At 41.7% G+C, this 15232-nt stretch overlaps 1 protein-coding gene across 1 annotated transcript in view; it reads left to right on the top strand.

Annotated features, from left to right (window-relative positions):
• parn (poly(A)-specific ribonuclease (deadenylation nuclease)) overlaps positions 1–15232 on the top strand; it is a 142866-nt gene that overhangs the window by 54915 nt on the left and 72719 nt on the right. Inside the window, exons 9-14 of the mRNA XM_038820880.1 lie at positions 1171–1248; positions 1894–1937; positions 2142–2184; positions 8279–8354; positions 9435–9545; positions 10749–10818. Coding sequence (XP_038676808.1) covers positions 1171–1248; positions 1894–1937; positions 2142–2184; positions 8279–8354; positions 9435–9545; positions 10749–10818 — 422 coding nt within the window. The remainder of the gene's footprint in view (positions 1–1170; positions 1249–1893; positions 1938–2141; positions 2185–8278; positions 8355–9434; positions 9546–10748; positions 10819–15232) is intronic.

The raw sequence follows: 15232 nt of genomic DNA, 5'->3' as shown, positions 1-15232 counted from the left end.
GCTACCGTGAGGCCCCTAAGCCTAATTCAAGTCCAATTTTTCAAAATGTGTTGTAATGCAGCAGAACTGATGGTTGCGCAGTGGCACTGGTTGTATGTAGTGTGAAGTAATAATAATAATAATTGCTTATTGTCACAAGGAGGCTTCAATGAAGTTATTGTGAAAAGCGCCTAGTCGCCACATTCTGGCGCCTGTTCGGGGAGGCCGTTACGGGAATTAAACATGCGCTGCTGCCCAGCTGTTTAGCCCAGTGTGCTAAACCAGCCCCTACAGTCATACAGACAAGAAATGTTCTAGGTTCGGATCTGATCTGCAATGGTTTCTTCACCCAATTTGAGCTTTGGTGGCATTGGAGGTATAATTGAGAGGCAGTTTCCCAGGAATCCTTCTGATTCATCAGCACTGTATAAATGAGTGCTCACAGATGCCCAGTGTCAGTAAATCTGTTATTCGTTACAGTGACATCCAGGCGAATGCCCTGCCAATACTCCCTGTCTAACCTCGTACAAAGCAGCACCAAATGGTGACCAGTGCGCAGGAGTCATAGTCCATCGTTAGTCACCATCTCTAGCACAGGATGGAAGAACATTTTTTTCCTTTCAAAACCATCTGACATTTCAGATTTTAAAAACTTTAGTCATACTTAAAAATCCAGTATTGGGGTTTTTTTTAACACCAGTAGAAACCATTGATAATTATTGAGTTAGCTAACATATGTGTCCTCTAGTGTTGTTAGCAGGATTTCTCCCTAAACCCCATGAATTGTGGCATTCATTAATTTTAAAGAGTGAACACACTGTCACATATTGGAGAGTCTCATCCATTGCAGAAGGTTGACTAGAATTGGAATCTATGTGTTCACTGTGTCTACACTCTGTGTATTTTCATAGACAAAGTTGCAAACACGGAGGAATTATGTTGGACAAAGCCCAATGTTTTTCCTTGCACACGCCCAAAGTTTTCCTTTGAACTAAAAGGTAATATCTTCAGAAAAGTCCAGAAGTTCCATTCTCTTCCCCACCCCCTGCAGATTCTTGACATGTTCAAGGGAGGCCTGGCAGATAAGTGATGTTGTTGAATGGACTGTTATCATGTACAGTGTAATTTGGGTATAACAGGCCATAAATAGTTGTTTCTAAAGTAAGTATTGTCTTTTTCTTTTCTTTCCAGGGTAAACTGGTTGTGGGACACAACATGTTGCTTGATGTCATGCATACAATTCATCAGTTTTTCTGCCCATTGCCTGATGTATGTATTTAGCCACTTAAAATGAACTTAATTTTCACTGCAGGGCTTGACTGAGAGTGCTTGCAAAGTTTGAATCTTATTCGCGGAAGGTGATTTCTGTAAGAATGTTTCAATTTATCTTGTCCTACTGCAATGAATTGTTCGTGCAAAGAGACTGAATAGACAGGAGAAAGAAATTAGAAGGTTCAAATCCCTTTTTCTTGACTGGGGGCAGACAGCTTGCCCTTTCTAGGAAGATCTTCAATGTCCCTCGAGTCAGTCACCTGTTTACAGGGGATGGGGGGGGGGGGGGGGGGGATGGGGGTGGGAGGAGTAGGAGGAAGATTTTGGGGGGGGGGGGGGGGGGGGAGTGGAGAGAACTCTTGTCCCAATTTCTCAACTTCCTTTTCCTCTGCCCCGGCAAGGAAAGGATTGCTGTCTGGATGGAGGCATTTACTCAAAGCGAAGAGGCAGAGAGCAAAGGCTGAACTGTGTGAAAGTTTATGGATGATCCAGCACATTGTGTGCTTTAACATAACAATTTAAGTAGCTTTTTTTTAAAAAACCTTTTGGGAGTTTCTTTGAATAAGACTGTGTGGTCTGCTGTTTGTTGTTCTCGCTCTTGAATTGAATTTTATGTCCCAACTATCTTTTTTTTTTAAATAGGAGCTAAATGAATTTAAAGAAGTAACAACAAGTGTTTTTACCAGGTAAGGTTTATTTTGATACTTGCATTTCATTCGCAAGTTTTAATATAGGTAGTGTACGGTGGAGAAGAGGGGGATAACCAAATTTGGAAAGCTAATTGGTAGTTCTGAGAATAAATACTAATTGTAACAGTTGACTGTATGGAGATTCCTACTTTGATTCCTAACATTCTGATGTAACTGTATGCCGTTTCTTTTTTCACAAAGGCTTCTAGATACAAAACTCATGGCGAGCACACATCCTTTTAAGGTAAATTGGTTGTGTTTTATTGAGCATACTTGTCATATTTTAAACTGTGAAGGTGCTGTCCTGCTGAGGCCATATTTGCTGGCATTAGTCATCCTAATACAAATCTAAAGCCACGTGATGCATGCTATTAGATCACTCTTGTGCCTGCACCATCTTGGAAATGTGCCAGGTCAGACATGCAGTTAGACCACCACATTTTCAGGATCCTGTAGAAGAGAAACGCAAGTATGCCAATGCACTAAAATTCCACCACGTCTTGCTCTAACTGATTTCTCTAGCTATGACTGTGTGGGCAGAGATAATCTAAATCAAGTTATGCTGCTAATTAAGAAAATTACACGTCATAGTTTTTTTTTAAAGAATGAAAGCAACCAGAGTTTGGTTTGGGAAAAGTTAATTTTGACCTTTGGCACAAAAGTAGTTTGTGAAATCAAACAAAGCCATATGAATTGTTTCCTTAATTATCAACAATTTTGTATAAACAAGCAATTGAGTTTGACCATTTTACCAAGAGGATATCTGGGGGGGAAAAGTGATACTTCACTATTTTGTGCTTTATGTGGTTTAGCACAGGGCTAAATCGCTGGCTTTGGAAGCAGGCCAGCAGCACCGTTCGATTCCCGTAACAGCCTCCCCGAACAGGCGCCGGAATGTGGCGACTAGGGGCTTTTCACAGTAACTTCATTTGAAGCCTACAATAAGCAATTTTCATTTCATTCATTTTCATTTCATTTCATGCACACAGCGTGATACAATTAAATACTTACCTGCACACTTTTTGTTCTGAGTGTTTATAGTGAACTCAGATTTTTCCATTGCTACATTGTTTCTCCGTTTCGTCACCAGATAGTGTTTTGACATCTGGAAAAATTACATCTTTTATTTCTCCCAGTGTTGTTTGACTCTTGGTAAAGTGAAAGAAAGTCGCCATAGTCCCAGAGGACTGCTTTCCCCTTTGAGGGGGAGAGCTGACTGCTAGTGATTTAACCTGAGGGTCACCACATGTCAGGCGAGGGACAAGGTTGAGAAGGCGGGGGGGGGGGGGGGACTTTATGGTAAAGTAAGCTGTATAACGGCAGCACGGTGGCGCAGTGGTTAGGATTGCTGCCTCACGGCGCTGAGGTCCCAGATTTGATCCTGGCTCTGGGTCACTATCCGAGTGGAGTTTGCACATTCTCCCTGTGTTTGCATGGGTTTCAACGCACAATCCAAAGATGTGCAGGGTAGGTGGATTGGCTACTCTAAATTGCCCTTAATTGGGGAAAAAAAAATGAATGGGGTACTCTTTAAAAAAAAATTTTTAAGTGAGGTGTATAACTATCCCAGTGTCCTTTTGAGTACTGTTTAGTTGATGTAACTCTTAAACGTAAATAAAAACGCTTCAGGTTTCAACATTGATCGACAAAATATTCCACTTAGCATACCTTTCAACCAACATGTTATATTACCAGCTTTCACATTAAATACCCATTGCATGGAGGATCATGTGCTGCGGGCACAGGAATAGCAGCTTTTTCGTGGGCAATGGCACTACTTTTCTTTTGAGTCCGGGTCGTCAGTCTGCCAGGATCAAATCTGGGACCTCAGCGCCGTGAGATCCCTAATAAGTTGTTTTTTTTTGAGAGCACTGCCACTTTTCCTTAAGTTAGATGTGAAGGCAGGGCATCGTATCCTGTCTTTGAGGCCTCTGGTCAGTCAATGTTCCAAGCCGGCAATTATTTGTTTTTGCAACTTCACGGATTGCCAGAAAGTTCAGCTGGTGCTCACTGGCTGGTTTAGCTCTCTGGGCTAAATCGCTGGCTTTTAAAGCAGGCCAGCAGCACGGTTCGATTCCCGTACCAGCCTCCCATGACAGGCGCTGGAATGTGGCGACTAGGGGCTTTTCACAGTAACTTCATTGAAGCCTACTCGTGACAATAAGCGATTTTCATCTCATTTTCATTTCAAGCGTGGTGGGACCCGGCTCGACGAGGGGGCAAGGGATCTAATTTTTCCAGGATTTCTTGGCAACACAGAAGCATGGAGGCTTCGAGAAACAGCTCTAGGAGTGAATTATGACCAGCTTTAGCCTGCAGCTCTAAGGGTGATATCCGACAACTCCGTTAAGACATTTGATCATCCGGCCATACCCCTCTGGAGACATAGATACATTTGTAGTCTGTGTGAATATGTTTAGTGGTGCCTCCTTGTCCTCCTTTGAGCAGCTATGCCAACAGTTTGACATCTGAGAGACACTTTTTTTTTTAAATCTGCAACTTCGAGACTTTCTGTAATAAGATAACTAGGCACCTTGATGCTTCAATTTCCCCAGTGCAAAAAAAAAAATCCTGATTTCTGCAGAGCTGAATCAGTTAATTTTGCCCCAAATTGGGACAATGTTGAATACATGAGGCGGGTGCTGGGGAAGATACCGGGCCTGGACTCATACTGGCTGATCATTTGAGTGGGGGGGGGGTAAATACGGTTATTGAGCCGAAATTGAATCGGTCGAGTCCATGGTCGGTAAGGGTATCAGCAGTGCCAAAGGAATTGAAGGATTTATGGAGTGCATGGGAGGAGTGGATCTGTAGAGGTTTGGAAGGCAGAGAACAAAGGAATTTTTGTTCTTCTCCCATGTACATAGGGTGTACTCCCAGGTTGACTACTTTGTGATAGATAGGACATTGCTGGCGGGAGTGGTTGGCTCAGAGTGCTCGCCGATTGTTTGGACTTGCGCCGCATTGGTTTGATTTGCAAATGGATTTTATATAAGAATTTTGGGGGAACCTGGGGCCCCATGATGGTAAGGGCATTAAATGAGGCCCCCCTCCCCCCCCTCACGCTGTTACAGGCCACAATTTCCTTAATTTTAAAGAAGGATAAGGACCCAGAGTAGTGTGGGTCCTACCCTCCAATTTCCTTGCTGAATGTAGATGCCAAGTTACTGGCTAAGATCTTGGCCATGCGAATTGAGGACTGTTTGCCTGGTTTGATGGGGGAAGACCAGATGGGATTTGTAAAGGGGTGACATCTGTCGGCCAATATTAGGCGTTTGTTAAACATTATATTGATGTCCCCGGAGGGACGAATTGTGGAGGTAGCGGTCGCCATGGACACCTTGAAGGCTTTTGACCGGATAGAATGGGACTACTTAGTTGCTTGGGTGATTTGGGCAGGGGTTTGTGGATTGGGTCCTGTTGTTGTACCGGGCACCGGCAGCGAGTGTGAGAAAGAACCAGGTGAGTTTGGGGTATTTTAGGCTGCATCGTGGGACGAGACGGGGATGCCCACTCTCCTCGCTGCTTTGCCTTGGTGATAGAGCCATTGGCAATGGAGCTTTAAGAGCGCCAAGGGGTTGGCAGGGGAGAGGGGGTTTGGAGCATAGGGTCTTGCTATATGCGGATGATTAATGGCTTTATACATCAAATCCACTGGGGTGCGGTACTGACCCTGCCAAATTTGATGAACTATTACGGGCAGCAAATATAGCCATGGTAAGGAAGTGGGTAATGGGGATGGAGGTGGATCGGTATGGGAGCGAATGGAGGCAGCTTCTTGTAAGGATTGGAGCTTAGGGGCACTGTTGATGGCACCTCTGCCATTCTCGCCGGCCAGTATTCCCCATGTCCGGTGCTGGTGCCGTCCCTGAGGATGTGGGGGCAGCACCTGAGGCTGGAAGGCACCGATCTGCGGTAATCATGCGTTCGCTCAGTGTGGGCAGAGAAGCCTTTGCTGACAGGGGGGGTTAAAGAAAAAAGGAGGTAGGGGAGGTGGAGGGAGGGTGGACGGTGGAGTGTTAGATATAGAGCCTTAAAAAACATTTTTTTAAATAAGTTAATTTTGCCGTTCGAGATCCTGTGTAGTATATTGGGAACCCTGTGGTCTTGGGAAAGAGACTTAACAGTCAATATTGATAAAGAGTCATGGTGGTAGTGCATGGGAATATGCCAATAAAATGTCTATGCAGTAGAATAAAGGCGACTCAGTTCAAAATATTGACCCATTTTCACATTACGCACTTAGTTTGAGACACTGGTTTGGGCCTGCTATATCACCGATGTGCCTAGTGCCAGGTAGTCGAGAGTGAGTGGGAATGATCCAGTGTCAAAATTCAACCCTTTTGGTCTGGTGTAGCTAAGGCGCTTAAGAGGATATTTGGCATGGCTTTGGAATTTGATCCATTATTCCTAATTCTGGGTCTCTCGGACGGGTGAATTATTGACGTTGATGAAAAAAGGCTGAGCCTTAACAGCTCAGAAAAATGTCGTCCTCTCCTGAATTGTTGACATGTATCCTTCGATTCAAAATTGGCATAAAATAGTATTGTAATATTGTAAATAAATAGCATTGTTTTCCTATGGATTTCTTGACTCATTCCGAAAAGTGTGGAATCCCCATTTCACATTTATGGGCTACATTCTGTCTGACCTGCTCCAACAAAGCTGTCCCAGAGCCATGTAACGTAGCAACTGTTGATTTTACTATACAGAAAGGTGTGCATAGAGGTACTAATTTTTTAGATCCATAGTTCTGGGATTATCTTGTCTCTTTCTGTCAAGTGTGCAGAAATAATTGTTCTGTATTGTTTTGAAAATTTTGTTGCGTTCTCTGTAAAACAACAAAAGATGACGCTAAAAAAACCATTGCATTAAACTTGAGTAGTAATGTTTCGCCTGGAACACTTGTCAGAGATTTTATGGAAGTATAACAAAATCCATGTTATGAGGCTTTCTGCAGTTACTTGGGGATGCCATTTTCTCAAAGTTTTAGCAGCTGGGTGTTGACCCTCTAAACCCTCTAACAGCAATTTGGTGAAGAAGACCAGAAGTAAACACTTCCTCGGTTTAAATTTATTCACAAAGTGAAACATTACAAATGTATAGCTTCTCCCCCAACTCTGTATTGCAATGTTAATAAATCTTTATATTTGTTCAAATAATGAAGGCCCTCCACCTGTTTACCCTTAAGTACTTGTTCAGTTCATAAGGATCTCCTCCCTCTGCACTCGTTAGTTTCAACTATCTAGGATTAATGAGTGCTGATTGCTCTTCAGTACTTTTATTGAGCCAGCTATTTTAATTAATTTAGAGTACCCCAATTTTTATTTTTCCAATTAAGGAGCAACACCCCGACTCCCTCCTCCCTCACCACCCTCCTTTCCCCTCTCTGTCCACCACCCCCCTTCCTTTCCCTTCTGCTGGTACAGAGGCGAGGGTATCTGGTCTCTCCAGCGCAAAGTTTAGTGCTTGCACCATTTGTTTTTTTTTAGAAATGTGTTGTGAACTATTTTAATAATCAGAATATCCACCCCCCTCCCCATACATTGGTGCTGAGGGGAGGGTACCCTGTTTCTCCAACACAACATTAGTGTTTGTACCGTTTGGCCTTGTACATATTTTTTACTGTTTTAATAAAAAGATATGGCCAAACCACCTACCCTGCACATCTTTGGGTTGTGGGGTGAAACCCACACAGACACGGGGAGAAAGTGCAAACTCCACACAGGCCGGGATCGAACCCGGGCCCTCAGCGCCATAGGCAGAAGTGTTAACCACTGCGTCACCGTGCTGCCTTGTTCGATGTTAATAGTGCATTTTGGAACAATTTTTGAACATGAAGAGCATTACAATCAAACTTTATTATCCACACAAATCTTGGCTCCTACAGTAGGGTTATTATTGATTCTCTAAAGATCTGCTAACTTGGAACTGAAGATTGAACATGTCACACGACATAAAATTATCTTACCTCTGAACAAAATTGCGGGGGGGGGGGGGGCGAGGTGGAAATGCTGTCCCCTGTTTTCTTTCTTGACAGTGATTCACATCCCACTTCTAGGTCTCGCCTATTCCTTGATCAGGTTGTTGCAGTGATTTTGCTTTCTTGTGTCCAGCAGTATTGCTGATGACGTTGGCCACCAGGTGGTGTGTAAGCAATGTAGGTTGATCCAAGTCTGACAAGTTCCCCATTTTTCTCCCTGTAAGGAAGTGCCACCTGGAGATTAGGAATTTACTTTGTGGTGAAACATGTACAGAACTTCCTAATACTGAAGCACTGTTAAAAGAGAAGGTATATAGTTGTTAGTTTCAATTTGAGATGTTTTTTTTCCACGTAGGAACTGATAATGAACACACCTCTTGCAGAGCTGGAAAAGAGATTAAAAGATGCACCTTTCAGACCCCCCAAAGTTGGTAAGGTGCACACACCGTGTGCGATCTTCATTGAATTATTTAATCTTAAATCACCAGAAGTGTTCTTTTCACACTGAATCTTAATAGATTGGAAATTAGTTTTTTGTTTTGTTAAACAATGTCCTTGATGTGTTGCTGTCCGTGTGTAGCGAGGGAGCGAAATGGGCCCTGGGCCCAGTCTCTACCAATTTTAAAAATATTACCGTCTTGCACTTAACGCCCTTCCCTTTTTTTTTTTCAAGAATGGATGTCTTCCTGCAGGAAGCTCATCTTTTCTGAAATTAATTTGTTAAATATTTGAAGTTTCATGAAGTAGCACATTTAATACCTAATGCCAATTTGTAGGGCGGTGGATGTTGTTTACATGGACTTCAGTAAAGCCTTTGACAAGGTGCCTCATGGCAGACTGGTACAAAAGGTGAAGTCACACGGGATCAGAGTTGAGGGGGTGAGATGGATCCAAAACTGGCTCGGTCACAGAAGGCAACGTGTAGCAGGAGAAGGGTTTTTTTCTGAATGAAAGATTGTGACTAGTGTTGTTCCACAAGGATCTGTGCTGGGGTTTGCACTGCTGCCTCACAGCGCTGAGGTCCCAGGTTTGATCCAGCCCTGGGTCACTGTTCGTGTGGAGTTTGCGCATTCTTCCCGTGTTTGCGTGGATTTCGCCCCCACAACCCAAAGATGTGCCGGGTAGGTGGATTGGCCATGCTAAATTGCCCCTTAATCGGAAAAAATGATTTGGGTACTCTAAATTTATTTTTAAAAAGTTTAGCTTTCACATGTATATCAACCTTTAATATCATGAAGTTCAATGCCATTTATCTGAAAGATCGAACAGATTTTCTTTTGTAACTAATTCTGTGTTCTAAAACTGCAACAGCCAGTTCCGTTTATGTAGACATTTTTGTTAGAGTATTTGCTTAGGATTTAAAACCAAATCTGTTACAAATAACATATTCATCACTATCTGAGTAGGACAAAAAGTTTTTAAAAACTTAATTTGCAGAGTCTCTTAGAATGTGTTTTGCTTTGTTTACCAGTTTGTTATTGGGATCTGATGTTTTATCTCTTGTTTTGTAGAAAGTGCTGAGGGATTTCCGAGCTATAACACAGCCTCAGAACAACTGCATGAAGCAGGTTATGATGCATACATAACCGGCTTGTGTTTCATCTCGATGGCCAATCATTTAGGTATGGATGTTGGAAAAGAATACGTTCACGATGAAGTAAGAGTGGTTTTGAACACAAGATTATTGTAGATCTGAGTTCCAGAATTGTTGGATCCTGGAATTTGTCTCCTTTTGATTTTTTTGTTTAAGAAAACAAAATAGCCCAACAGGTGGGGATCCCTTTTTTAAAATAAAAACAACTAGAATCACTACTCCTTCAGTTTGAGGTGGAGGGAGAGAACAGGAAGAGATTTTCTTCTCCAAATTAAAGAAAAATGTATACATTGTCTACATGGCAGAAAATCTCCTAAATTTTGTGAACTTGCTGGTATCTGTAAGGCATAGTTGATTTAGAATTGAAATAAGAAGGTTGGCCGTTTATGGCTTGAGACACTTCTTAACTGTGTATATACATAATTGTTTCATTGAACTGCTGAATGAAAATGTTGAATTGACAATGTTTCTTTAGTCAGATCTGTGAAACTTCTGCCATTCCAAATTATGGTGCAAATGTTTCTTGTTCTGAATGTTACATGTTGTACAATTCCATTTCCCAGCCATCCAGTTTGTGTGGCTTTTGGCCAATTTGAATATTCTAGAATAGCTTTACACAGTACAGCAATTAAACTGCTTGACTAAATGTAATGACACATTTGGATTCCATTTGAAATACTAATATAGTATTATTGTGACTGGCTTAATCCAGAAGGCATTTTTCTTTTAAATTATGGTATTCCTGTTTAATCATGGTTGTACACTTGATTCTAAAGTGGTGTAAATTTATGATGTAGAGAAGAGCGAATGTATCTTCGAAAAGGTTAATTGTTAAGTTATGATATAGTTCATAGCCCAGGACTTTAATGCAGGGAGAGGATTCAAATACTTGACAGTTGTTCATTCAGCTGATCTTTTTTCCAGCAAACTTAAATAGGAAGGAACTTAGGAAAGAGACATTCCACTTTACAAGTCTTTACTCATTACAGGAATTTATTATTGTCAGTTTTTCAATTTTATTTTGAATGGTTTCACTGGAGCAGTCACTACATGGAGGAAATGAATGTTTATTAGTCATGAAAGCTGCTGCCTGAGTCAGAGTAGTTCATTTATTTATTTTGGCAATTCTAGTCTTGGTAACTTGTACTTGTAAGATGTTTAAAGTGGAACAATATATTACAATTTGGTGGATGTATTTTAAAGCATATTTTCTTTTTCTTTTTTTAATTAGGTTCATTCCTCAGCCCTCCTAAAGTTTTTGTTCCTGCCAAATCTAAACTGGTTGAACCTTTTATTAACAAGTAAGTGTTCTTCTCATCACTGTGCTTGTTTCGGCATTTTTGTTTTATTAATGGCAGCTGTGGCCAAAACAATAATTTCACTGGGACAGTATTGAGACATGATTGCTATTTTCTTTCAGGGTACCATTGTATGGTGCCGGAACTATGATGGTAACGGTGGCGGGGTGCATTTGAAAGCTGCTTGGGAATAGGAAGAAGGCTCATGGTTGAGCATCAGTAATTGTTGGGGCAAGTGAGTGCATGGGAACCAGAGACTGTGCTGAAGAGCAGAGAGGCAGCACGGTCGCATTACATTTTTGCAATCTTAGATGGAGAATGGCATGGGAAAATGTGAGCTTGTTCACTTCTTTGGCAAGAAGAATAGAAAAGCAATATCCGATTTAAGTGGAGAAAGATTGCAGAACTCCATGGTACAGAGGGATCTAGGTGTCCTGGTACATTAATCATATTATGTTTGTATGGAGGTGATTAGCGATTGATTAGGAAAGCAAATAGAGTGAATGTTGGTGTTTATTGCAAGAGGAATGGAATATAAAAAGTAGGGAAGTTTTATTACAGCTACACAGGGCCTTCGTGAGACCACGTTTGGAGTAGAGTATGCAATTTTGGTCTCTTTAATTTTTTAAAAATTGCTTTAGTAGCAGTTCAGAAAAGGTTCATTGGACTCATTCCTGGGATGAAGGGGTTGTTGAATGAACAAAGGCTGAACAAGTTAGGCCTGTACCCAGTAGAGTTTGTAAGAATGAGATGTGATGTTATTGAAACATTCAAGATCCTGAGGGGACTTGATAAGGTGAATACCTGGAGGATATTTTCTCTTGTGTGGGGGAGATAAAACTAGTGGACACAGTTTAAAAATAAAAGGTCTCCTTTTTAAGACTGATGAAAAAATGAAATGAAAATCGCTTATTGTTGCAAGTAGGCGAAAATGAAGTTACTATGAAAAGCCCCTAGTCGCCACATTCCGGCGCCTGTTCGGGGAGGCTGGTACAGGAATTGAACCATGCTGCTGGCCTGTCTTGGTCTGCTTTAAAAGCCAGCGATTTAGCCAAGTCTGCTAAACCAGCCCCTGATAAGCAGGAACCTTTTCTCCCAAAAGACTGTAGGCATGTGGAATGAAGTAGGGGAGGCTGGGTTTTCAAATTTATTCAAGACAGAGTTAGACAGATTTATACGAGGCAAGGGAGTCGAGGGTTAGGGGGAGAACAGTAGGAATGTGGAGCTGAGACCACGGCCAGAACAGCCGTGATCATCTTGAATCCCCCTATTCCCAAATAGCCAACACCTGCACCTATCTTCCTATGCTGAATATTCTCTCTTGGGCTGTAAATAGCCGACGGCAATCGATTGGTCTCTGCTAGCAATGTGATATCAATCGCCAGTATTTGCAATACTGCACTCGGAGATTCTCCAAAAGCATACAAAGATTTCAGTAATAGAAGAGTTTACCTTTGTTGTGTTTCTCTGTTTTGTAATCCAGGCCAGTTTTTCGACATTTAACTCTAGGGTTGTGGGCTGAATTCCCAGTTTGGGGCTTGACCACAAAAGTCTTGGCTGACTCTCCAGTGAGGCACTGGAGTGTTGCACTGTCACAGTTGCAATCTTTCAGAAGCAACAAAAAACCTAAAGTCCGGTTTATTCTCGCCGGTGGACATAAAAGATACAACACTGCTTTGAAGAGGAACAAGGGAATTATCCCAAGTTCCTGGCCAATATTTATTGCTCAATCAACATTGCTAAAACAGGTTACCCAGTCAGCTATTACGCTGCTATTTTGGGGAATTTACTCTGTGCAAATTGGCTGCCATGTTTCCTGCATCATAACATTGACTACACTTGAAAAAAACTTAGAATACCCGTGGTCGTGAAATGCGACCACAGGTGTTCAAAGTTAAGTAAGTTTTTTTCAGTGTAGTCAATGTTATGAAGCAGGAAACATGGCAGCCAATTTGCAAACAGTAAATTCCCCAAAATAGCAGCATATAAATACAAATTGTTTGCGGCATAAATTACATTGGAACAAATTTCCATGAATTTTGAATTTGCAATGTCTTGTGGATGACGTCTGGATGTATACCATTATCCTGTTCATTTCTTTTTCGTATTTTAAAATTTCAAAAACCCAATTATTTGTTTCCAATTGAGGGGAATTTAGCGTGGCCAATCGACCTAGCCTGCACATCTTTGGGTTGTGGGGGTGAAACCCCACGCAGACACTGGAGAATGTGCAAACTCCACACTGACAGTGACCCGGGGCCAGGATTGAAGGTGCGTCCTCGGTGCCGTTGGCAGCAGTGCTAACCACTAGCTTCAGAAATGCTGCGCTCACAGCTTTTCTCTGGAGAGTGAAAGAGGGTCATGGTCTTTTTTATTTGCAGCCAGACTAGCAGAGTGTTCTCTCTTGTAACGTCTGAATTTCTCATTCTCTCTCTGCTGCCTGACTTAAAGATACATGTCTATTAATCACCCATGGATCAAAAATGATGGTGGTAAAATGAAAGAAAGGGGAAGCAAGGGAATAAACAGGAAGGACCCTTACACTCCAACTAGGTTTCTGTTTTGTTACATACAACAGAAATATAGTTCAACCAGATGGTGGAGGACACTCAGACTAGCGAGTGGGCTGAAATCATGGCTTGGTCTATAATGATCTTTTGCCCAGTAATTGTTTCAGTGCATTTTTTCCATTTAATTTACGTTTGATTTTTCCTTTTTTTTTGGTTACTTGCCACTTTTAATACTTATCTACATGCATTTAACAAGCAATTAGCAGCTTCTGATTTCAGTCCCTATTTGTGGAACAATTGGGTGTGGTGAATCTGTAGCCGAAAATGAACTTGAGGGTGGGACTTTCCAGTTAATGATTCTACCCAACAAGTAGTTTATATTGGTTGTTGAAGGTGGGCTGTTTTCTTCAGTCAGCATTCAAACTTGTCTCTCTTGAATTGTCATTGAAGTGTAAATTTAAATCGAGGGTATATGATAGAAGTCTCTAATAACGATTGAGAGTGATTAGTCAACAAGAGCAAGAGGAATTTTGTTAGGTTAAACCATAGCTTTCTATTCCTTGAAAATCTCACTGTAGCACGGCATTTATGAATGATTTTATTGCTGCAAAGCTCATTTCTGTGGAATTAGTATTTGATATTTAAATGCATCAAAGAGGGTGCTGGGGATAGGGATGGGGGAGTGTGGGTTGTAAGTTGAGCAAATAGAAATTTGAAAAAGACAAAACATTAGTAGTGGTGCACTTCTCTTGATTCAGTGATTATTTGTTGGGTTGGTTATCTGTGGCAACATAGTGCCATCGGGTGAAAATGTTGCAATTGGTAGGGTGACAACGGTAATCTGCTGCCCAGTGGATTTTGATCCTGGTTGTTGCTCATAGTAGTATTTCTGAACCTAGAATGAATGATGGATACCTTCTGCTGATTTGCAGGAAGTCCTGTTTCAGCCCCTTCCTCTTGGCAGATTTGTCAGTAGTGGCACAATTGGCAGCGCACTGCTCTGCCCGAAGCTTCTGGGCCCACTGCAGAACTTGCTCCAGTGCAGTACCGAGGGAATGCTGCACGGTCAGAGGTACTGTCTTTCAAATGAGATGATAAGCCAAGGTCCTGCCTGCCCTCTAGGATGATCGTAAAATAACCTATGGCTACTGTTTTGAGGACGGGCAGGGGATTTAACCCTAGTGTCCTAACCAATATTTATCCCTCAATCAACATCCACAAGACACATTTATCTTGTTGCTGTTTGTGGGTATATGTAAAAAAAAGCTGCTGTGCTTCCTATATTAAGTGACTACATTTCAAAAAGTGTAAAAGCCTCTTGTAAAAACACAAACTAACAGACCATAGCACGGATACAGGGAAATAAGAATTCTCCTGTCACCTGCTGAGTCGTTGGAAATTGTTCTTCTGGAGGGAGGTGGCACACCAGCTCTCAACGACAACGGTGAATTGCCGTTATCATTGAGGAGGTTTTATTGTGTCAAAGTCAAAATGTTTTGTAGGGGAAGGAGTTTCTTCAAAGTTGGCCATGAAGTTGGTCTACATACAGCATGGACAACCCAATGAATGTGATCCTGTCTGCTGCTACTTATTCCAATATGGACATCAGTATAGACCTGAAATTATTTGAAATGATTGAATTCATTTACCTCGAAGAATTTCCCCTGTGTGCTTGATGAGAGCAAAAGAGGAGAGGTGAATGGTGCAGTGATGCAATGAAGGGCCAGGAACACAGAAGAGCAAGCAGCTTTTATTTTAAAGCAGGAACGGTTGCTTGTATTTATGGATGAGTTGTATAAAATATATTGTGTGCATGTGTGATTTGTGGCATTTGGATTGCTGACTTTGGAGTACTGTTCATGTACATGTGTGGTATTTTCTCCCTTGTCTCATTCTCTAATGGTAAA

Source organism: Scyliorhinus canicula, chromosome 15, assembly GCF_902713615.1.
Source record: "Scyliorhinus canicula chromosome 15, sScyCan1.1, whole genome shotgun sequence".
NCBI lineage: Eukaryota > Metazoa > Chordata > Chondrichthyes > Carcharhiniformes > Scyliorhinidae > Scyliorhinus > Scyliorhinus canicula.
Note: the sequence above shows the minus strand (reverse complement) of the source record. Positions and strands in the feature narration are given on the sequence as shown.